General features: G+C 40.6%; 2 protein-coding genes across 2 annotated transcripts in view; both read right to left on the reverse strand.

The window, feature by feature from the left end:
• Positions 1-1954: 1954 nt before the first annotated feature.
• On the reverse strand, positions 1955-20693 carry LOC134671237 (RAC serine/threonine-protein kinase). The gene is made up of 7 exons (XM_063529035.1): positions 20113-20693; positions 14194-14335; positions 10719-10916; positions 8754-9008; positions 7658-7831; positions 4794-5012; positions 1955-3479 (listed from the first exon to the last, which is right to left on the reverse strand). The coding sequence occupies exons 1-7, from the start codon at positions 20424-20426 to the stop codon at positions 3246-3248; spliced, it is 1536 nt and encodes a 511-aa protein (XP_063385105.1). The 5' UTR covers positions 20427-20693; the 3' UTR covers positions 1955-3245.
• The window catches only part of LOC134671260 (large ribosomal subunit protein uL14m), an 83760-nt gene continuing 66788 nt past the window's right edge, over positions 7975-24946 (reverse strand). Inside the window, exon 3 of the transcript XR_010099199.1 lies at positions 7975-7989. The gene's annotated coding sequence lies outside the window, so the exon portion shown is untranslated. The remainder of the gene's footprint in view (positions 7990-24946) is intronic.

A 24946-nucleotide genomic window follows, 5' to 3' on the forward strand; every position in this document is an offset into this window, starting at 1 on the left:
TAGTAAATTATGTGTTGGCAATGCGATTGGTCATTGATTGATTTTCATTTGTGCTTTTCTACTTAGGGTACCGTTAACAGCAAAAATTGCTATTAAAACGACGATCTGCACATTTGATCTTCTACTTAACTAGTTTTGTTGTTAACTGTACTATTTCTTTGTACAAAACAAACCATACTATAAAATGCAAATAAGTTTTGCGTCTGTAGATTCCAAATGTTATTACATTTCATACTATACTAATTTACATAATTAATCTAATTACATACAAGGGTCCGATATCTCACACGCGTCTTTCAAAACATTCGGAATCTACGGAACACATTTAGTAATTCCACCAATTTATAATTAATTTGTTAGTGAATTACTCCGTTTTTAGTCTGTACAACAAAAAGATACATGCGTAGATGTTAGGTACATTCAAACCTTTTAAAAGATACTTGTGACACATTAGCGACCTTACCGCGCGGCAACAGTGTTAAATATTGCATATCCGCGCTATAATTTACATGTAAAAATGCGTCTATTCTCAAATTTATCGTTTCTTAAATTGTAAAAAAGCTCAGTTAAAAATCAATCATCAACACATTCGCATGGACAATCAGATTGCGAGGCAGTTACATTGACAATCGGATTGTCGATTGGCGGCCTAATCGCGAAGCAGACCGCTGTTCGAGGGCAGAATAAGACGTATAGTCGTTAGTTTTCAAGCTGGCCCTTACGCCTAACTCTTCGTCTATTGTAAGTAAAACCGCACGCGCTACGTAAACCTTTTTTAATGCAGGTAGCACGTGCGGTTTTACTTACAATAGACAATGTTAGCCGTAAGGCCCAGCTTAAAAACTAACGAGTATACTTGAAACTAGTGACCGTTCAAAGCAGGCTCAGACACATAAAGCCAACGCCATCTAGTGAGCTCTCTAAGTTATATGGCGTAGTGTTTTTGTTCCTTTGTCTAAGTGGTATCTGCAACAATGATGAGAATCAACCCCTAAATTCCAAGGAGAGTAAATTTGCCAGCCAAAAAACGACCCTGAAGTTTTAAATTTAGAGTTGAATTTTATTCCTCATTGCTGTCCCGATATCGTGTTCCCGAGTTCAAGGCTTGAACTTTGGACCTTTTTGATGTTTTTTTGCCAGTTTCAGAATTAATTCTAGCCTCAACAGCACATCCTTTGCGATTAGTTTTCTGTAGGCGTTCACGTTCGTGATGCAAGCTGTACACACTCGCCGAGAGATCCCGAGACAGGCCGAGAACGAGTGTGTACATGCTGCTCCGTTCTCGTCTCGCTCTTCCTTGTCTTGTCTCGCGCTTCTCCGATTGGATCAGAGCGGTGCCGACACTCGGCGAGTGTGTACAGCCGACATAATAAAGCAAGACAAAACATCTGACTCTCGTGTTTCACTTTTATACAAATTTATCGTTGAAAGTATACGGATAAAATAAATGCAGATCGGCGAGGTAACAACTAAAGATAAAGAAGAGTACAGATGTGGTGCATAATTGTCTTCAATCGTATTTTCTCGGAAACGTTCGTATGTCATGCTACTTCAGTCAACCTCAGTACTTTTTGTACCGAGACTGACTGAAATAGCAAGCTACGTTCGTACGTTTCCGTGAAAATACGAAGCAAAAATTATGCATTACTTCTGTAGTTGGAAAGACAGATGTTTTATTTTGTTTATGACGGCAATGCGATATGCCTTCTGGTTGTACAATCAGGCACAAACTGACCATTTGTAGACGTTTTTATAACAATATAAATTGCTGATGTTGCGACTGAAACGGGTTTTATTTAATTAAAAAATAAAATGTTGAAGCTCTTAAATAATTTAGTAGTCGTTACGAAAGGTTTAAGTTTTGAGAAAATATGTTAATGATACCAGCAAATTTATGTTCATACATCGGGGTTTTTGGTGCGGGAATGCTCTACACTAACCAAACAATAGGTAAAAAATGTAAAAACCGATACTATTTTAACATTTCTAAGCACATTTGAAGCTTCTTACCTATTTGTAATTCATAGTTCGGTAATTATTGTACAATAAACAAAGTTATAAATACATGAAATCATTCCCGCCTAACCCTCATGTATGTTCATGTTTCACTGGAATTATTTAAGTATAGGCCGTTAAACACATGGCTAAATTTAATTAATGTCAATCTAACGGGTAAGGGGTCTAACGCGACATCTGTCTGCGGGGTTAGAGCCGTTAATGACATTAATTGTGTGCAAAATGCGAGAGTTTAAAGTATGGCTAAATTTACCTTAACGAATGAAAGACTGAAAAATAATGTTCGTCAAGGCAGATAACATGTCATAGAAGACAGTACAAAGAACACATTTAAGCATGCTAAGTTTAGGCATATCTACAGCGGGCTTATCTACAAGTGGTCAAGTGTGTCGTTGTCAGCGAGAGGCTTATAATTCCACTGGAGGTTGCATGTACAACAGAATTTTGAAGCGAGTATATTCTCCTATACCGAACCAACCCACGGTATATTTACGGATACTTTGAGGATGATTCTTTTGAAAGTTCCTAACAAACTATATTACTAAGTTAACTTACAAGAGAATCACCCTAAAGAACGAATTTAATGCGTTTCATAATCGAGCGGTTTCAAAAATAAATATTGAAAACCTGATTCTTTCAAATCTGGACGTTTTCGGTCTCATTTTACTCAGAATCGACAGCATTAAAAAAGATGTCCCAAAAGTCCATTGCATCACGTCACGTTTTAGTATGAAAAAATATTTCACTTGTATGTGCGCGACGTAGTGGAACGTACAATTTTCATACAAATTTTTGGGACAACTTTATTTACCATCAGAATTGAATACGCTAGTGATTCTGAGTTGAAAGAACCCAAAAACACCAGGATCTGTGAGAGTCAGGTTTCCGATATTTGTTTTAGAAAACGCCCAATATCCATGGTGATATTTGCCTACCTCAAACTTGATTGACGTGCAACCTCCAATATTTACAAGGGTATTGTTTCCCATCAAGTTTTAAGTCATAATGTATTGTTTGTCATACTATCGTTAGACATAAAACTGAAACAGTTAACTTTTCAGGATTTTCGTAAGGTTATTCTGTAGATACATTAGGTTAGGTTTATTTTATGGCAATCCTTAAAAATTACGCGTTTCTGAGAAAAGTCAATAATGACTAACGAAAATTCGGACAAACAATACATTATGACTTGAAACTATTTGGGAAACAATAGAGACCCATTTCCAAGCCTAGGCCCAGCCGGGCGGCTGCGGCGGGCTGCGCTGGCGGGGCTGCAGCGGCTGCAGGGGCTGCAGCGACGACAGCGCGGAGTGCGCGGAGGAGCAGATGTCCTGGTAGGAGAACTCCGGGAAGCGCTCCTCCTGGATGCGCGCCAGCGCGCCGTCCGGCTCGGGCGGCGTCAGCTCCACACTCTCGCCCGTGAACTCGGAGTCGAAGTAGCGCGTGTCCGTGTCAGATTCCACCTTAAAGTTAAGTTAGATAAACAATTAAATAATACATACCTGCCTGTGCTGCGTACATCATATAGTTACAAGCTCAAAAGAACTGTGTTATATTTGTTAGAAAATAAATAAGTTTTGGCAGAAATTTCATTTTTGGTACAAGCTTTCATCGCTGACTGTACCTTTCTTACGACAGACAACTAATACTCATCGAGACAATTCTATAAAACCCCTAACACAATCACAGAGTTCCTATGGTCTCCATCATCAGATCAGCTCGATGTATGCAAAATTTCAGCTCAATCGGAAACCGGGAAGTGGATCAAATTTAACTTGCCAGATTTGATTACAGACAACGGGACAGGTGAAACTAAATAAAAGCTTGTAATAACAAATAATACCTACCTGCGTGTGGGTGATATTCTACCTGTCCATTGTCAGTGCGTCTCACTCTCTCATTAAGCAAAATGTGAGACGCAATACACATTAGACAAAGAAATTGGGTAGGTGGGATACCACTCTGTGCTGCGGGCATCATATAGTTACAAGTTCTTTTATAATGGTATAACATACAGTGACTATAGTCTGTTCGGAAAGAGAAGAGTCTTGGAATGTATTGGGCCCCATACATCCCACGAATCTCCCTTTCCGCAACTCTAGCTTAATTACATAGTAAAGCTTTCGTTCCGATTAGTCAAAATCATAAAATAGCAAGCAACCTCATCAGGAAGCCTAGAGTCACACTATGGGTATATTCTTATCTGACCATACTTAAACGAAGCTGTTCTCACACCATTCATGTCGACCCTGCCAACTACATTTTATAACATCTGAAGCTTGAACCGTGGCAGTATTGACGGACGAGAAGAAGGGATGGGCCATGATCTTTATGGCTATCATCAGGTCCACCGCCCAGTCTTAGGCTAACGAACAGGCTTCGTGTCATACTACAAGTCATATTCGTACCAGACGCTGCTTAAACGAAGCTGTTCTCACACCATACATGGCGACCCTGCCGACTGCATTTTAAAACGTCCTTCAACAAGTTTTATATAGTAGTATATAGACTTCATACCTGAGGTTTGAACGGTGGTGGAATCTTCTTGGCGAGCAAGTCCGCCCAGTTGACGGACGCGAAGAAGGGATGGGCCATGATCTCATGGCTGCCATCAGGTCCACCGCCCAGTTTTAAAGCAGGCTCCTTAGTAAACAGGCTTCGAGTCATACTACAAGACATATTTGTGCCTGATGCTACTTAAACGAAGCTGTTCTCACACCACACATGGCGACCCAGCCAATGTCCCTGTGTAGTAAAGGGCCCTTAACAAGTATTACCTGAGGTTTGAACGGTGGCGGGATCTTCTTAGCGAGCAAGTCCGCCCAGTTGACTGACGCGAAGAAGGGATGGGCCATGATCTCATGGCTGTCATCAGGTCCGCCGCCCAGTCTCGATGCTGGCTCCTTAGTGAGCAGGCCAGCGAGCAGGCTCCGCGCGGCCGCGGAGAGGGCCCGTGGGAACCGGACCTCTTCTGATACGATGAGGGCGAATAGCACCTGCATAAGCGTAGATAGTTTTGTTATTAAATTGTATGTAAATTGAAATAAAATTAGATGTAAAGCTGCCGCGTATCCATTAGAGGCAGCCTCGGGTCGAGCAGCTGCCTCGCCCTGAGGCCGCGCAAGTGGAGACGCTTGCTCAACCTGAGGCTCGCCGCGACACGAAGCAAATTCGTCGCTGCGAGCCGAGCCATATTTTGTCGGTTTTTTTACCGTGCTCAAAGGAGCCTCAGTCCGAGCCGTGCATTTGATGGAGACGACCGACGCGTTTTGGCTTTAAACTGCACACGTTGCGGATCAAGCTGAGGCGATTCGCCTCGAGCCTTTGCCTCAGAGCGAGCAGCCTCAAACTGAGGCTGTTTGCTTCAAGTTGAGGCTGCTCGACCTGAGTTTGCCTCTAGTGGATACGCAGCTGGGGTAAAGCTCTTAAAGGCTTCTAAGGCCCTGACATAATAGGGTTCCCAGTCAAATAAACTGAATTGGTCTGAACACAATTACTAAAACCAAGGAGCTATCAATACCTCATCAGTACCATCGCCCACACTGTTAACTGTACATCGGTGGACCTTATGCCTTTTGTAACAAGGTACACCGATGTACAGTCAGCAAGCGGGCCAGGTGTTCAAAATGATCTTGACGCGACTTTATTGTTAAGAGAATAAGAGCGTGTCAAGGTAATTTAGAACACCTCGCCCGTTTAGCAACTTCTGCTGCTGACTGTACAGCAGGGATGTTGCGGATATTCGTATCCGCATCCGCATCCGCGGAACATCCGCATTATTTTCAACATCCGCATCCGCATAAAATCGATACGGAGCATCCGCATGATGCGGATGTCGACCAAGTCGGTAACAGGAACGTATTAGCGGCGGCGCAGGCGGCGTAAGTGCTAGGTAATTTCGTCATTATATATAACGAAATCGTCTAGATCCCGAAAAGTCGGCCAAGTAGTAACTTAAACAGTAGGTTAATTAAATAAAACGCACCTACATTATTGCTACAATACTATTCTTTTCGTTTTTTTTAAATAAAAAAATGCTAAAAATTTAATATTTGACGTTTTTTAAGTACCAAATCTTGACATCCGCATCCGCATCCGCATCCGCGGATGTGAGGCCGTAAATATCCGCATCCGCATCCGCGGATGTCAAGAAATCTGCATCCGCAACATCCCTGCTGTTCAGTTAGTGTTAGTTAGGAGGGTCGCTGTTTGTACCTATTTCTAAAACGCTTTGACGCATGTCTGCGTCCTAACAGGATGTTTTGACCGATCAACAGGAAAACGAAATTTAAATTATGGTTTTATGATATTATGCAACTAACTAACAAAATATCCGGTGGCCAAGAAAAAAACTACGGTATATACACATAATAGGATGTAGGCATATAAAATTTACGCCATTTTCCTGTAGTATTGACGTATATGCCGTATGCACCCGGATCGTTGGGCCAAAGTGGCTACCGAATGGACACCGCAGATTAGCCGGGGCAGAGGTAGACCAAAAAAGAGATGGCGGGATGACCTTGACGCTTTTTGCAGCGACTGGCGGGAACATGCACAAAACCGTGACGAGTGGCGGAAGAAGGGGGAGGCCTTTGCCCAGCAGTGGGACACAAACTAGGCTATTGAAAAAAAAAATTGAGGTATATGCACTAATTAAAAACTAGCCTAGTTAGTGAATAAACGTTGAATTCATTAAAAATAGAATTTTAAGTTAATTACCCAAATTTCGCGAGCGAATTTCGCGCGAGCGAAGATAAATGAGTGGCTTAATTTCCAACTCGGGTAAATCCATCTGTTTGATTAAACGGTTTTGGTATTAAGAAAAGGTAAATAGTGTAGATATTTGCCGAGAGGGTGGAATGGATTTACTAGTTTGAAGTTAAGCGAAACCACAGACAAAATATCCTCCAGACTTAGCATAGTCGCGCAACTCCCTCTGCCACGCATACGGTAATTTTACTCCATGTTCGAGTCGAAAGTGTCTTTGTGTGACGTCCGTGTCCGTGAACGGATCAATCACGGCACGGGACTTCGCTCACCTCGTCCCGCGCACCCCCGCATTTTTGGCATCATCGGTTGCATGAAATAATTGCTTTAAACTCGGTCTAGAGGATTCCTAGTCTATGAGCGATACAAATGGAAGAAGGAAAAACTATCACGAAGAAGGAAGGAAGAAAATGAATGCACACTCTCAGTGAGTGGAGAATGCATACGGATCCCTTTGCTTGACATAATGATTGAAAATCATAATGTAATAATGATTATCAGATTATCATTAGTCATAATTCTGAAACCGTTAGCTTTTCAGGATTTTCGTAAGGTTATCCTATACATAGGTTAGGTTAGATTTGTTTTATGGCAGTCCTGAAAACTTACACGTTTCTGAGAAAAGCCAAATTATGACTAACGAAAATGCTGAAAAACAATACATTATGACTTAAAACTTTATGGGAAACAATAGAGACTCGAATGCATAACCCGTATGCGGCCTGTCAAATATAATCATTGAATAAGTGACCTTGACATTTAAAACAATAGATTTAAATTCACACGCACGGATTCGTGTCTAAGCATACGAGGGGATAATGAAGCCTTGATCCAGCAGTGGGTGGAGACGGGTAGATGATGATATTGGTACCTCGTGGTCTCGGTTGTAGAAGGGCAGCCGGCCGCAGACCATCTCGTAGAGGACCACTCCGGTGCCCCACCAGTCCACGGCGGGCCCGTAGTCCGCGTCCTCCAGCACCTCGGGCGCCAGGTACTCGGGCGTGCCGCAGAACGTCTTCGTGGTGCGCCCGTACGTTATGTTCACCTAAACATACAACACATAAAAATTGGACTATTGTGTCAATTCAATTTGGTTCCCGAACTATAGTTGCAGTAGCCTGACAACAAAATCTCCGCCCTGTAGAAATGCGTCCTCTTTAGAGAAACAATTGCGATATATTTAAAAGATTTTTTTTAAGAAGTCTGTAAATTAACCTAGAAATCGGGGCAACGAGATAGCAAGACGGGCCAGCTAATAAGGTAAGCCTACAAATTGTGATCTATAAATTAGATGGTACAAAATCACCTAATTTCAGAGAGCAAGTTTACAAGTGCACTATCGATCTCAACGCCATATAAGCACGTCTTTTCCTCAAATGGAATAATAGCTGTATATATTTTACCTTGCAGAGTCCAAAGTCAGCAATCTTGACGTGTCCATCTTTATCCAACAGCAGATTCTCCAACTTCAGATCGCGGTATATAATGCCCCCAGTATGCAAGTATCCAAGTGCGCTGACAATCTCAGCGCCGTAGAATCATCCTCTCTTCAAAGAAGCGTTTGCGAGATGAATAGTTGTAACTAACGTACCTTGCAGAGTCCAAAGTCGGCAATCTTGACGTGTCCATCTTTATCCAACAGCAGATTCTCCAACTTCAGATCGCGGTATATAATGCCCCCAGAATGCAAGTATCCAAGTGCGCTGACAATCTCAGCGCCGTAGAATCATCCTCTCTTCAAAGAAGCGTTTGCGAGATGAATAGTTGTAATTAACGTACCTTGCAGAGTCCAAAGTCAGCAATCTTGACGTGTCCATCTTTATCCAACAGCAGATTCTCCAACTTCAGATCGCGGTATATAATGCCCTCAGAATGCAAGTATCCAAGCGCGCTGACAATCTCGGCGCCGTAAAATCATCCTCTCTTCAAAGAAGCGTTTGCGAGATGAATAGTTGTAATTAACGTACCTTGCAGAGTCCAAAGTCGGCAATCTTGACATGTCCATCTTTATCCAACAGCAGATTCTCCAACTTCAGATCGCGGTATATAATGCCCTCAGAATGCAAGTATCCGAGTGCGCTGACGATCTCAGCGCCGTAGAATCGCGCCCTGTCTTCGGTGAAGGAACGTTCGCGGGAGAGGTGGAAGAAAAGTTCGCCTCCGTTGGCATACTCCATGACGAAGAACACCCGGTCGGCGGTTTGGAACGAGAAGCGGAGCGCCTGCAACCAATAAACAGTTACAGATGTAGTGCATAATTGTTTTTCATCGTATTTCCTAGGAAACGTACGAACGTGTCTTGCTATTTCAGTCAGTCTCGGTACAAAAAGTACTGATGTTGACTGAAGTAGCATGACAAATACGAACATTTCCAAATACGATGGAAAAATTATGGGCTACATTTTTAATAATGTATGCCTTTACTTATGCCAAAGACGTCAACTACGCGCGCGCTACAGCCCAATATCAACTTTCGTGCATTCTGACAAGGATCATTCTGATAAGGATCATTTTGACAAGGATCATTCTGATAAGGATGATTCTGATAAGGATCATTCTGACAAGGATCACGATGACGCGCCGCCAAGGGCGTGGCGTCAAAGGGTTAAAAGAAACGCTATTGAGTGCATATAGAGTTCGGCTGAAACCTGTTTCTTCTGTTTTTTTGGAAATATCAACATACACTATAAATTCGTCAGGGTTTTCAGATGGTGAAATATCGCAAAATGCGCTATCTTGCGCGATATTTTGGTTGCTAGTCGCTAGGATTACTAGGGACATCTGTTTTAAGTACTTAACCACATAAAAACCTAGTCATTTGGTACCTAACACCAAATAAATGGTACCTACTTCTTTATGTAAGGGCAAAGTCGATATAAATAAACAGTAATCTTACACTTAAATAGACAGTTATTATCACGAGGAAAGAGGCAGATATTCTAAAATAATGAAGTTTCCTTGAATACTTCTATTTAGGTTGTTTACTTTTCCTTGTGTCTTGATTAATTATTGTCCTATTATGATAAAATATATTTAGACACTAGCGCGACCTTTGTGACCGCTATTCATGCACTGTTAGTGCTTGAATACCTAAGCATTCCGAAACATGTCACGCGAGTAACTAAAAAAAGACTAGAACCACCTCCATTGAAGTCTGTTAAAAAGACGTGAGTTAAACCGTTTTACTAACTTGCGTCGTAAGCCTTTAAGAGATTGCATACACTTAAGAAAATTCGACCCATGCCGCTGTGAGTCGGGTGGCCGCGTGATTGAGGAATCTGCCGCGAATGCAGAGGACACTGGTTCGGTCCCAGCCCTGAGCACTGGAGGCCTTGGTCACTTTTTCGTTCGTATATGACATCTATTTCAGTTTATAAATGCTCTAACTGCTATTCATCACGACTTCTGAGCCAAGTTAATCACGGAGACCTCGTCGGCAATGGCGGGATAACTTGGACTCCTTTTTGAGAGGCTGGCCAGATATAGCACTAAACAGAGACGAGTGGAGGGAGGCCTTTGCTCATGAATGGAACGCAGTGGGCTTTGAATAATAAATATAATAATCCATACTGCTTCCACATGCGAAAGTGTGTCTGTCTGCTGTCTGTTACCTCTTCACGGTTAAGCCGCTGAACCGATTTAGTTGAAATTTGGTATACAGATAGTCCCGGGGAAGGACCTAGAACAGTTTTTATGTCGAAAATCATCCCTGAAGAGCAAAGGGGGGGCAGAGAGTGCAAAGGGGGGTGGAATTGAAACAGTTAATGAATTGCCTAATAATCGAAGTAAACAATGCGCGAATTGAATGATTGCTATTAGCATTATCGGTATTTACATTTAGGTTAGGCGATATACCTATTTTAGCTGCTGTCACTAATTCCACGCAGACGAAGTCGGGGGCAAAAGCTAGTAATAAATAATTCATCAGTTACCGTGAGAAAAGGATGCTTAGTCTTCTTAAGCACGTGGTTCTCTGTGAGCGTGTGCGTGACCTCGTCCTTCTGGATGATGAGATGCTTCTTCAGGATCTTCATGGCGTACAGCTTGCCTGTGCCCTTCTCGCGCGACAGGACAACTTTGCCGAACGTCCCCTTTCCGAGCACTTTCAAGAACTCGAACTTTTCCAAAGTCTGCAGGCAAAAAGGTTTAATTAAAATAAATATCGATGTAATAAATCTGTATTTCTAAAACAGTTTTTTACCTCATAATATTATACAACATTTAATTTTATTAATGCGTAAAGGAAAATTAAAGGGAAAGTAAAGTTATTGTAGGAATGAGGATATTCAACATTTGCTATATATATCATGTTTCTATCAGCGGTTAATTTTAATTATTATTATATTTAATTAGTAATACGACGGGTTAATACGATGGCAAGGATGACTGACTACATCTGTAGATACATAATATAAGTACCTATCTATGCTGACTGTATAAATATTTGTGCTACCTTGAATAGCCTAGGGTAGATACGAATTAACAGGAAAAATGTTAACATTTGCAGTGAGAACGATTCTAAGAATTAACCTTTTAAGAGCCAAAGCGACGACCAAAAATTTGCGCCTAACTGCTATGCACCAAAATTGATAACAAGTTTTAGAATCGATCGTAGAAATGAACAGGAAAAGATAAGATATACGCAGTACGGTTCTTGGAACCTTTGTTGAAGAAATGCTACTTTATTTGGTCTATAAAAGGTTCTATTTAGATTGAAACGGAGTGTACATTGTAATGCACATTGGGCCTTACGAGGTTATAACATCGTCCACACCGTTAACTGACTGTAGACCTTATTGCAACAACATAAAGTCCATCGATGGTCTTTCAAGAGTGTTGTTGCAGACACAGGCCGTAAAAGGGCAAGTAAACGCAAACATCCTCATCCCGTTATCGCGGGCATCGTACAAAATAAGCTGAGGTTCTACCGCGAACGACGTTCGACGTGTTGCTTCCCTGTCACACTTATGTACGAATTTACAAGTGCGACAGAGAGGCAATACGTGGAACGTGGTTCGCGGTAGGCCCTCTGTGTGACGCGCGCTGAGTCAGCGCGGTTTTCCTGATCGGCGTGCGTCAGTTGCAGGCGATAGTGCAGTGGTTATACTTCGTTTTTTTAGCATTAGAAATAAGGTAAACAATCTTGATGGGTCTATTTATTGAAAAACACGTTTTAAAAATAAGTCACGGCAAATATGTAACAATTATGAATCTAATACGATCATTTATATTCTTCTGCTTTCATAAGTAATAGTTACTGATTTTTAAATAGCGTTTTTCAATTAAAAGACTTGTCAAGATCGCTTACCTTCTTGCAAGTTCTTTCTAATGCTAAAAAAAACGAACTATACAATTGAACAAGAATTCATTCATGACCAGACATAGAAGTTTTTGTGGCAAAATAAAGTGATTGAAATGAAATATCGACATGTCTGTTATCGATGTTACCTTAACTTTGTATGTATAGATGGACAAGCAAATCTTGTCAGTAGAAGAAGGCGCGAAATTCAAATTTTCTATGAGACGAAATACGATAGGTATGAGACGATATCCCTTCGCGCCTACGTTTTTCAAATTTGCCGCCTTTTTCTACTGACAGTAAAGATTGCTTTAATTTTCTATAAAAACACTCGTAAAATACATGGGTCACGGAGTACAAGAATATGAAGTGACATTGGACATAAGAATCGTCAAGTGGGAGACAGATTCAAATAAGGCGCGAAATTCAGACGCAGATGTTTATTAAATTTTATAAGAAGATAAGCTACCGCGAAATACACAACACGTTCGAATATCTTCTTCTCTTTTGATTTATTGGTAGTGTTCTATTCTTTTGGCACTATATTCAGTCTACAATTCATGTTTAATTTTTTATTTAAATTGCAATAAAAGAAACGTTTAGGTAAAAGACGCATTTACCTCAAGTGATGCATTTACCCCGGTTGACCCTAGTTGTTTTTGGATTTTTTTCTGCGCAGTCAAGAACATTTTTAATCGATACGACTTTAACTTAAAAACTTATATTTAATAACCGCATGAAATCTCTAAGCTCAACTAATCCTGTGGATTCCGTTCAAGTTTTCCTTTAACTTTTGCACTGCAAAGGTTCTTTAGTTATCGTTTTGGAGCCACGATAAAAACTGAAGGCCGCTAAACCATAAACGACTACCAGGAAAAATGGCAAACAATGCCAAAAAGAGGAGAGCGGGCGGCTATCGCAAAAACGGGAATACCAAATTAACGGGGCCTTTGGTCGTTTCGCGCCAATTAATTCAAATGGATGCAGGCGAAATATGTTAAATAAAATTAAAAATAACAATGTATGGTCGACAGCAAAAATATCCTTCATTAATAGGGGCTTAGGGAGTAGGCATGTTTTTACGATATAGCCGCCAAACGAACAGACGAATCTACTGATGGTAAAGCAATTAAGGTCTCTGCCCACTACACCGTATCATACCATGACCGTGCTATGAACGTGTCAGGCAAAAAAATATTCTTTGTATGAAAAAGTATGAGACTATGCCCACTAGCCCGTTCCGTCACCGACCATACTCGTCGCGTGCCATGCACGGACCGTCAAAAATAGTCGGCGAGGATATTTTGCCGGTGCCGAAACGCTCCGTGCATGGCACGCAACGTTGCCAGAACGGTGCGTGCAGGCGGCGAAACGGTGGGCATACGGGGTTTAACCGCATATGGTGTTTAACCGCATACTGTTCTAAGCCCGTTATAAACGCGTTGCTATACATATTTCTTGCTCGCTCTTACCAGTCTGATAACTATTCGCTGGCTCTTTCTGACGAATATTCTCGCGAATAAAACGCGGGTACTAAGGGGATGAAACGCGGATGCTACGGGGATTATATAGGCGGATATGCTATGGGGATGATGCGCGGTTACTACGGGCACTAGTTAAACCCGTTATGTACAATGTGGATACGGTGTAGTGGGCATAGTAGGCCGTATCGCGTTACATTCCGTGCCTGATACGTTCATAGCACGGTCATGGTATGATATGGTGTAGTGGGCAGAGACCTTTATGGACACCTGTACCACCAGAGGGGCTGCAATTGAGTTGTTGGCCTTTTAAGATGGGAGTACGCTCTTTTTTTGCAGGTTTGAGCCACCTGGACATTATGACTGGGCCATTTATAGGACACATGGAACTTACTATACGGTGCGGGTCCTCGGCTTGTGCCCAGTTGCGCGCGATGTCGAGGCCCTCCGCATCTTGTGCGAAACCCAAGCCCGACGCTCAGCTGAGACTAGCATCTCCACCGTTACGTAGAGAAAATAGTAAAAGAACCCGCACTGTGGGGCCCCCAGCGCTCAGCTAAGACCAGCATCTTCACAGTTACGTATAAAAAATACTAAAAGAGCCGTAAAGAGCCCGTGGGTACTCACGATACGGCGCGGGTCCTTAAAGCTGGTGCCGAGCTGCGCGATGTCGCGGTCCTCGGCGTCCTGGGCGGTGCTCGAGCCCGCACTGGGGCCCCCCGCGCTCAGCTGGGATGACACGAAGCGTATCGCCGCCACCCACTCCTCGCTGCGGAAGATACAGATATTAAATCAGGAAACGAAGAAACAAGATGCTAAGCATCTGGTGCTCTCGTTTCGGAAAGTTTCCAAAACGTTGGAATTTTCCTAGAAAATAAAGGAAACCTTCATTTTGGAAATAAACAATATCCTACCCCATACAAAAACAAATGACGTGTCTGAATTTTTTTTATGTGGATATTTCGCCGTCGGAAAGTTCACAAACTTTTACAAAGTTTACAAACTTTCCGACGGCGCGTCGGTAACCGAAATAAATTAAAAACACGCTCGTCTACGTAAGTAATTTCCCGCCGACAGCTTTGACCGCATTGACCTTATAATATATCATAAAAAGTATAAAAACAAGTTCATGGCACAGAGCAAAGATGTTTAATTATTTTATTGTAAATAAGGGTGATTTTTGATGGCATTTTTATAAAGTAGTAATCACTGGTAGGGTCTTATTCACAAGTTGACAATTATGATAAAAAAATACAATCCAGATAGTTAAAAAATTAAATGAAGGGCAAACAGGCATTAAGACCGAGTGGGTCAGGCCATAGAGAAAAAACTACATAGAGTGCTCACTCCATCCATACATCAGTTTTAGACAATTTTCAGCTAATATTATAACTGGAACTTTATTTTCAACTCCTTCTGCTTTTAATATTAGTTGTAAATTGTTGTTCAATACAATTTTCGTGAGTCGCGACACGAGAGAATACTAGTATCAAGTAGCAGTACTGATAATTCAGCTATGTCGACTACGAAAATAATAGTCTCTTTGTTACCAAAACTGATGTATGGAGTGAGCACTCTATTCTTACTATATTTCTCTATGGTCAGGCTTACGGTCTTTTCTGCCAATTTGCATCATGTAAACAAAGTCATTAAGTTTTTGTATACAGGGTGATTCATGAGACGTGAGCAGGACTCATCCTACACACTCAGTAACTGATAATTGATCGATCACCGTAGTATTTAGGTGAAACAACCACACCTTTTCCTATTTTTTTACTTTTTGGTGAGAGCAAATCTAATTCTCTACAATCATGGTAACCCTACAGAGCATTTTGATTACGAGGAAAATAAACTGTCAAACTTGAGTGAGATACGAGTTTTCAAAAGTAACCAGACCGTGATGACAGTTATGACATTCAATTTGACACAGAATATCGGTAGTTTAGTATTCTAATTTTAGGGTGACCATTCATGTTGTAAATAAATTAATAACTTTATTTTTTTCAACACGACTAGAACATTAACGTTAACCTCACTAATACTGATACGAAACAGTTGCTTATAATTTACGAAATCCACAGTGTTAGTCCTGCTCACGTCTCCTGAATCACCCTGTATGGATGCCATTGTATGGCTTTAAAGATATTGCACCTGATAAGCTAAGTGCCCATTTTACAAGCTTTTAGTTATATTGCAATGATTGTACAGTCGCCATCAGATATATCGGAGCGGCCAAGGTGATCACAAATATCTGAACACGTCTCTATTGTCAGGGCGTTAGAGTGCGTGTTCAGATATTGTGAACACCTTGGCCGCTCCGATATATCTTATGGCGACTGTAGGTATGTATGTAAATATGCTCGGGTAAAATCTTTTGATAGATTTTTTATATGTATGGGTTTTTGAGATTTTTTTATACCATGTCGGTGGCAAACAAACAAGTCTTTGTTAAATAAAATAAACAATTTCCTTCCTTCTAGCCACCAAGAGCCTATAAAAAGGATTTCCAAGGAAATTTTAAACTTTTCTAAGTTAAATATATTGCATTTGTTAACATTATCCTTACATTCATATATGTACACAACTGATTAATAATTATGCCTTAATATTAGCTTTACTGTTAAGTTTCCTTGTTATATGAGGAAAGAATATGTTTCCGCAGCTAACATTGATTTGAGTAGATCTCTAACATATTGTTCTGATAAATTATTCAGTTTATAGGTTGCATAGTGTTGGTCTTTTAATACTCTACACAGACAGGCCCTGGCTTTGCATGGCTTACACAAAACCTACAAATTATACTCTCTTTGGTTGGTCCCTCATGTCTGAGGATTGTGGTCAGTACAAGGGTTGCATCTGGAGCGGATGATCTGTCTCCACCCGTTTACTGTCCAACGCGTCTCTGACGATCGTGTAGAAAGCAGAGGATGTAAGTCTTTAACTTACAAACAAAATACCTAAACCTTCCTCAAGAATCACTCTATCGGTATGTGAAACCCGCATGAAAAGTAGTTTTTGAGTTTATCAAGAATATACATACATACAGACAGACTTGGGGACTTTGTTTTATAAGGTGTAGTGATTTGTGCTTCAATAGGTCTACACAGAAAATATCCACCATGAGAGAAAATTACTTTGCCAAACAGCTAAGTAGGGTAATTCGTCAGTAACTGGCCACACTACACTAAAAATGAATTCTATTCACCTATAAATATAATTCATTTTAGTATAAGGTGGCTAGTTATTGAAGGCTGGCCAGTTATTGAAACCTTATACTAAAATGAATTCTGTTTATAGGTGAATAGAATTAATTTTTAGTTTAGGGTGGCCAGTTATTGGCTGGAGGCCAGTTACTGGCGAATTACCCTACCTATGTAAACATATGCACTAAAATGTCTAAGCCAAACATGTGCATGGCCAATTGGCCACTAATATAGTTGATGAAATATAATTTGCACTAAGCTCTCGAACTAAATTTGTTAAACCAAATCAATATATGCAATGTGGACCATTTCGTGGTAAACTATTTATTTATTTTATGTTTAACTTTCTTTGTTGTTCTTAACTTGTGTATGTTATAGTTTATCACGAATAAATGAGATGATTTATGATTTATTTCAATAATAAAGGCTAATTAGGTGTGCTATTATGGCAGGTGTCCGACCTCTTTTACAATAGCCCAGTCTCATTGTCCACCCAAACATCAATCCATAGACCGGAATACTGTTCACTTTTTCTACAATAGTCCCAATGCCTGCTGCCTGTGAACGGGTTCCAGCAGGCATTCTACATGACATTAAAGCTCTCCAAGGGGCCTCTACGTGTTGGATCTATATCCCCACGCAAGCCTATCAAAAGACCGGGATTTATAGGCCCGTGAATTCCAAAAGGCTAATTACAAGCTCTCAAACTACCAGCTTCAAGGACCCGCGCCGTATCGTGAGTACCCACTGGCTCTTTACGGTTCTTTTACAATTTTCTATACGTAACATTTTCATTTTCTATACGTAACATTTCATTTCATACCACCATTTCTTCAGTCAGAAGTAGAAAAAGCGGTTAGCACTCAAAAAATCGATAAGGCACCAGGACCAGACCAGATAACGAATGAGATGATCAGACATTCTATAACTACTCCGGAAAACTTGAGAAAACTCACAGAGATATACAACACCGTTTTAAGTGCGGAACTTATACCATCTCAATGGACCAAAAGCGTCATTATATTACTACATAAAAAAGGAGACAGAAGCATGATTGAAAACTATAGGCCCATAAGCCTTATGTCTAATATCTACAAAGTGTTCTCTAAATTGCTGCTAAATAGAATAGAAAGTGTACTGGATGAAGAACAACCCATGGAACAAGCTGGCTTTAGAGCAGGATTCTCAACTGTCGATCATATGCATGTTATAAAGCAACTTATAGAGAAATGCCAAGAATACGGAAAGGCTTTGTACATTGCATTTGTGGACTATAGCAAAGCATTCGATTCAATCAACCATGGTTCGCTTTGGAAAGCTCTAATCCGGCAAGGAGTGCCAAAAAAATACATACGCTTGATTAAAAACATATATTCGAATAGCACAGCACAAATAAAATTAGAAACACTTGGCGAAGAGTTTCCAATAGCTAGGGGGGTAAGACAAGGAGACCCATTGTCACCTAAACTATTCTCTGCCTTACTGGAGGATATATTCAGAGACCTTCAATGGGATACACTTGGCATAAATATCAACGGCTGGACACTTAACCACTTGAGGTTTGCTGACGATTTAGTCCTGGTAACTGACAACGCTCAGACGCTCCAACACATGCTGCAACAGCTGACAGAGGCAAGCAGAATAGTCGGACTTACCATAAATAAATCAAAAACGAACATAATGACAAACAGAGAAGAAAGGCCCATAATAGTAGATAATGAAAATATCGAATATGTACAGAACTATACTTATCTAGGACAAATTATATCATTCAGAGACCAGACAACTTTAGAAATAGAGAGAAGAGTATCAAGTGCTTGGAAAAGATTCTGGTCGCTTAAGGAGATACTTAAAAGTAATCACTTTCCAATGTCAGCTAAGAAAAAAGTTTTCAACTTGTGTATCCTCCCATGTATAACCTATGGCTGCCAAACTTGGGCACTGACTCAGAAACATCTCCAAAAGCTTAGAACCTGCCAAAGAGGAATAGAAAGAAGTATGATGAACATCACATTAAAAGATCGTAAAAGAGCAGATGAAATAAGAGCAAAAACGAAAATAGAAGACGTAATCAAGAAAGTAAGAAAGTTAAAATGGCAATGGACAGGCCATATGACACGGGATAGTAAGGAAAAATGGACCAAAATAATTACAGACTGGCAACCACGAGACGGTAACAGAAAAAGAGGTAGACCAATTAAAAGATGGATGGATGACATCAAGTCGATAGGGGGCGCCACCTGGACCAGAAAAGCCATTGATAGAAAGGAATGGAAGCAGCTGGGAGAGGCCTATGTGTCAGATGACACGCTGAACACTAATCCGGTGAATACGATGTGTTAGTTTTTAAGTAAATTTGTTTATATATTTTTTGTAATACTGTTTTAGTTTTTGGCAATAAAAGGCTATTATGATGATTATGATGAACATTTTCATAATTATGAAAATGTTTTTTGGCTGCCACCAAATACTAGTTGATTGAGTCAATCAAATTTTAAATTAAACTTTTGCCATAAAGATGTCATTCCTGAAAGATATCTCACCTGGAGGCGGTTATGAAAACTTGCCTAAAAGCCTAAAGGAAAGCCATGTATGTAGGATATTAATTAAGATTTTACTATAATTAAAGATGGCTAGAAGCTACTGTAGCATTGGCGGCCAGTGCCTTTGTAAACATTAGGGTTCAAAGTCCAATCTGTAAACTGCACCTGCATACAAACACCCGAACTGAGTCTTGTTCGAAATATACAAGGAAAGGCACTATTTCTGAGAGTAATTAATATAAAATTTAATTTATATAGGTGGTCAAGCAAATCTTGTCAGTAAAAAAAGGCGCGAAATTCAAATTCCCTATGGGACAATATCCCTTCGCGCCTACATTTTACAAATTTGTCGCCTCTTTCTACTGACAAGATCTGCTTGACCAGCTGTAATAGTGTTTTTCTGGTAAACCCGGGTGGTTTAGGTGCCAATATTAACAAACAAAATTAGCATGCATGTTTGTAAGGCACCCATCACTGTACATTAAATACAATTGGTCATGCTAAGGGTTCCGCTAAATTGCAAATGTAGCAGCTGCAACGACAACAAAAATAACTCATATTTATGTATAAATACTAGTCATATTGTTACACTCATCATGATGAGTATAATTAAATGAGTGTTTTTGATGACAGTTGTTTACTTATTGAGTGTGCCGTTTTAAAAACAACTTAGTTTAGGTATAATGTGCTGTTTCATTGATAAATGAGCATAACATGTTTTTATGTCATCACATCATCAAAATTGATACTTGTTAGACTGGCTACAGCAGCAGGCGAGTTAATGGCTATAGCAAACTTACCGTTCCTTCTCGGTATCCACAGAGAAGTTGCGCTCGATGACCGTGGTCCACTGGAGACCACGGATCGTGAAGGTGTACGGCCGTGGCTTGTCCGTGGCCATGATCTGGCAGTCGCGCACCGTGAACTTGTTCAGCGGGTCCCGGTAGTGCCGCCGCTCCGGCTGCGCCTTGAAGCCCACCAGGTCCCCGTTGTCAAACAGCACGAAGTAGCGGTCGCGCCAGTTCCGGATGTGCTCGCCGCGCTTCTGCAGCCAGCCCTCCTTCACGATGCCGGCCGGCTCCTCGCCGACGACGCCGGGCGCCGCCTCCGCCATGCCGCCCGAGCCCGAGCCCTGTTTGATAACAGACGCCCGACGGCCGCCGTGCTAGTTCGACACCACGTTTCCCCGTCGCGGATCGTCACGCGTCGGAGTCCTGACTTGCCCGGGTCTTTCACCTAGACTGGTTCGACCCGCGCACTGCGCGACTACACATTTTCACGTTTCAGGAAACAATAATGCACTGATTTCGACGTATTTCTCCTCACGGAAAACGACACGCACGTAAGCGACGTAGCCTTGCAGTACGTTATGCGGATAAATTACAAAATAATGTCTGGAACACGATAACAAGCGCTTTGGTGCGATAAAACCTACAAGAGAGAAAGAGAGACCCGATTAGTTTACAAAACTTGACACGGACTCTTTTACGTAGTCGGACTGTAACCTATTTTGACAAATTAGTACCATATGTCTGCCACCAGGCGAAAAATGGCGTTGTTTCATTTTTTTTTAAAACGTTCCGTTCTGCACAAAATTATTTTAATTCAAAGCTTCATAAGAATTAGATGATAAAATAAAGAAACTAATGTAAATCTAATAAAGTCATAAATAACAGTCCTGTATACAAATTAGCAAACTAAACTAAATATTTGATTATTAAATTTACATAGGTTCAAAATATATACAAACAAGAAAATCTAGGTCATGATTAATTTTATGGCAAAGACATTAAAAAATAAATTTGATAGACACATTTTGTTGTAAGATTCATTCAAAAAGCATATACCTATTGTATTTATAAATACCTAATAACTACGTGGATCGGATTCATTCTGATATTTCTCATTTACTTTAAGCTCTTTAATTTTTGTTAAATGAAACGGGGTCAAGGTTACGCCCGTAAGGACATGGTCGTATCCATATCGTATCGATGTTATACAGTATAGTCATACGGTTACGGAGCTTTTACAGGAAACAACGTCGCCTAATGGTCATCCCCTTTAACTTCGTTCCGGATCCCGATGTAATATGGTGGGTGGTAATTTATATTTTAATTTCGATCTGTAGGGGGGCGTCGTGTGAACGAGGGTGCCCGCGGTAACTAGGTCACGGGATCCCTTCTTCGCTTGGCCCTTCTAACACGGGGTCTAAAAGAAGTTACTCCATATAATTATGTGAAATAAACTTATACAAATGGGCCCCATTTCTTACTCCATATAAACAAACTCGGAGTAATTAACAATGGAGCCGCCATTAACAGGCATTCCCCTCTGTCGAAAATAGGCGGCCAATGGTCAACCATATGTATGGACTGACGTTTATCTGATATGACGTACCTATACATTTGATGTGCCCCTCCCCCGCAAAAAACGGCAGACTATTTTGTACCGAAAATTTTAGACATGGCGTCTCCGTTGTTAATTACTCCGAGTAAACAAATGAGCCCCATTTCTTATTCCCGCGGTAGGTAGTTTTAAAATTCTTGTATTAGGGTAGTATTCCACCTGGCCAATTTCTCTGTCCAATGTGTATATTGTCTCACATTTTGTTTAATGAGAGAGTGAGAACCAATGACATTGGACCAAGATATTGAACAGATGGAATACTACCCTAAGGGATGAAATGGGCGAATTAAATGATGGATTTCAATTATTAAGGGATATGCTAAAGGTAAAGCAAAGGGGCCGTGGCGAGTAGGTTTTGTGAGGTCTACTTTTGATTTACGCGTAGCGATAAATTTGGACATGTATTTCCTAAAAATGGTTCTTAAAATTGTAGTTTCTATGAGGTAGAGAAAAAATAGAGTTGCCTTAGTATGTCCATCCTATGTCAATCACACCGACCCCGACCCCGAGCTTTTAACATTAGTACCTATTTAGTTTTATGTTCAAATTTCCTAGAAGATGGCGCTGTTCCAGGTGCAAACTAGGTAACGATAGTTTATCATAGAACCTATAGAGAAAACTGTCAAATATGGAATTCAAAGACTGATAACTTCACATAAGGTAAACGTAGCAACATGTTTAAAAATACCTATAAAAAATAGCCACAACCAAATATAGAACCTCCTCCTTCTGTGAAATTGAAGTCGGTTAAAAATAGTGGTCCTTCGAACCGAATGGAAAAAATGGTTTAGTAGTTTAGCCCCAAATATATATTTACATGTAAATATTTAAGTATATGTACTTGTTGTGCTGCGGCCTTTTTCGTTCTTGTACAGTCAGCGTCAATAGCAGCGGATGAGACAACTCGCAAACATTATACGTATTAAGTACTTGGATACCTATATACAGTTCTAGTTCAAAAGTTTCTGTCACAGTCTAAATAATCCCGGAATAAATGGACCCGGGTATGTCCTTAAACCATGTCCAAGACCACCGGTGGACGGGCAGCAGCGTCCCGTAAATTCGGTGTACTCGACTGCGATCGCCAACCCGCCTGCCAAGCGTGGCGATTATGGCATTCACCCCCCAAAAAAGGGGGAGGCCTATGTTCAGCAGTGGACGTCTTATGGCTGAGATGGTGATGATGATGACAGTTCTAGTTCAAAAGTTTCTGTCACAGTCTAAATAATCGTTCTACATCTCTTTTTTGTTGTTATTAGAGAATATACTTTTGACACGTCTAATCCGCTACTTTTGACTCAGACTGTACAAAGCCATCCAGTTATACGGCCTGGTTTTCGAACATTATTTAAGTATACCTCGCCTATTTTATAACCACAGACAAAACATCCTCCAGACTTAGCATAGTCGCGCTACCTCCTCTGCCACGAATACCATCCTCTCTTCATGTTCGAGTTGAAAGTGTCTTTGTGTGACGTCCGTGTCTTTGAACGGACCAATCACGGCACGGGACTTCGCTCATCTCGTCCCGCGCACCCCCGCATTTTTGGCATCATCGCACATCATCGGTTGCATGAAATAATTGCTCTAAACTCGGTCTAGAGGATTCCTAGTCTATGTTTATAACTTAATTTGGCATCATCGCACATCATCGGTTGCATGAAATAATTGCTCTAAACTCGGTCTAGAGGATTCCTAGTCTATGTTTATAACTTAATTTGGCATCATCGCACATCATCGGTTGCATGAAATAATTGCTCTAAACTCGGTCTAGAGGATTCCTAGTCCATGTTTTAACTTAATTTTCCGGCTATTCCTCTCTGACCCGCTGGAATTGCTCGCCCTGAATACAAAAGTAGGATAGATTCCTTAGTGGATATCAGTGGCAGGGTATCAAATATAATTTTGAGCAAACGGAATTTAGGTACCTATATTATACATACATCACTGGCTCAGTGACCCAAAGAGGATCTTGGCCTCTGACACAAGAGAGCGCCATTCTGCCCTATTCAATACAATTATACATATACTTACAATTAGGCCTGCCAAATTTAGAACAGTTTGTAGTGAGTAGGTAGTTTGGGACTAAAGTTTAGTATTTCACAAGCTTTTATTTACTTTCACCAGACCGTTGTCTGTCTGTAATCAAATCTTGCAAGTTAAATTTGATCCACTTCCCGGTTTCCAATTGAGCTGAAATTTTGCATGCATGTATAAATCGGATGACAATGCAATATTATGGTACCATCGAGCTGATCTATGATGGAGACAGGAGGTGGCCATAGGAACTCTGTGATGAAACAACGCAACCTAATTGTGTTAAGGGTTTTTAGAATTGTCTCGATGAGTATTAGTTGTCTGTCGTAAGAAAAGTACAGTCAGCGATAAAAGCTTGTACCAAAAATGAAATTTCTCCAAAAACTTTTGACTGATCACATGAACCAGTCTCATACAATTAAGGGCTTAGCCAAGATGACATCGTAGGTACTGTCACCACACGGAATTGTTATGCCATTTAGATTTCTTGCTAAATTGGAAATTCTAATTTATCGGAAGCGCCTTCCCGATATCGGATGTCGGAAGGCGCCTATGACAAAAACATCTGCAGGAGAGTGCCATTGGCATTAAGTCCGCCTTTTTTGTGCTGTCTATCGTTTTTTAATAATTAATACTGTATTACTGTATTATTACTGTATTGTATTATGCATAAGGTTTACTCGGGTAATTCCGAATGTCGAAAACTGTCGGATAATTCCGAAAAGAGACTTTTATTATGATGGAATTAAGGGTGATTTTCATCTGAATTTCAGAATTATCCGACATTCGGTATTACCCGAATACACCTTAAATAAATACAGAGAAACACATATATAATATACCATTTTACTTCCTTTTCCGATATCCGATATCGAATCGAACAAATGTGAAAACGCTAAAAATATTCTCGACAGGCTCTTACTTTCGGAAATTAAGGGTTGTTGTAATCCTTTCAGTAAAGGGTTGATATCATTGATTCGTATTTGCGCCCAGCCGCCCACAATCTTGGCGTGTGATTGACATTTTTATATGTAGGTACATATACCTATGCACAGTACAGGTTCGAATTCCGGTAAGGTTCCGGCTGGTTCCGGTAAGGGTTTGTGTAATTTGAGCACAAATATTTATCCCTGAGTGTTTTATATGTATTTATGTATTATATAAGTATATCGTTGTTGTCTAAGTAGGTAC

The sequence above is a fragment of the Cydia fagiglandana genome, chromosome 15, assembly GCF_963556715.1.
Source record: "Cydia fagiglandana chromosome 15, ilCydFagi1.1, whole genome shotgun sequence".
In the NCBI taxonomy this organism is placed as follows: Eukaryota; Metazoa; Arthropoda; class Insecta; order Lepidoptera; family Tortricidae; genus Cydia; species Cydia fagiglandana.

Excerpts from the sequence above, each read along its gene's own strand:
- LOC134671237 (XM_063529035.1), bottom strand. The coding sequence starts at position 20,426 with ATGGCGGAGGCGGCGCCCGGCGTCGTCGGCGAGGAGCCGGCCGGCATC. Across the intron at positions 10,917-14,193 it reads TTAAGGACCCGCGCCGTATC|ACTTTGGAAAAGTTCGAGTT; the intron begins GTGAGTACCCAC and ends TTTTGCCTGCAG. Across the intron at positions 7,832-8,753 it reads CCGACTTTGGACTCTGCAAG|GTGAACATAACGTACGGGCG; the intron begins GTACGTTAATTA and ends TTGTATGTTTAG.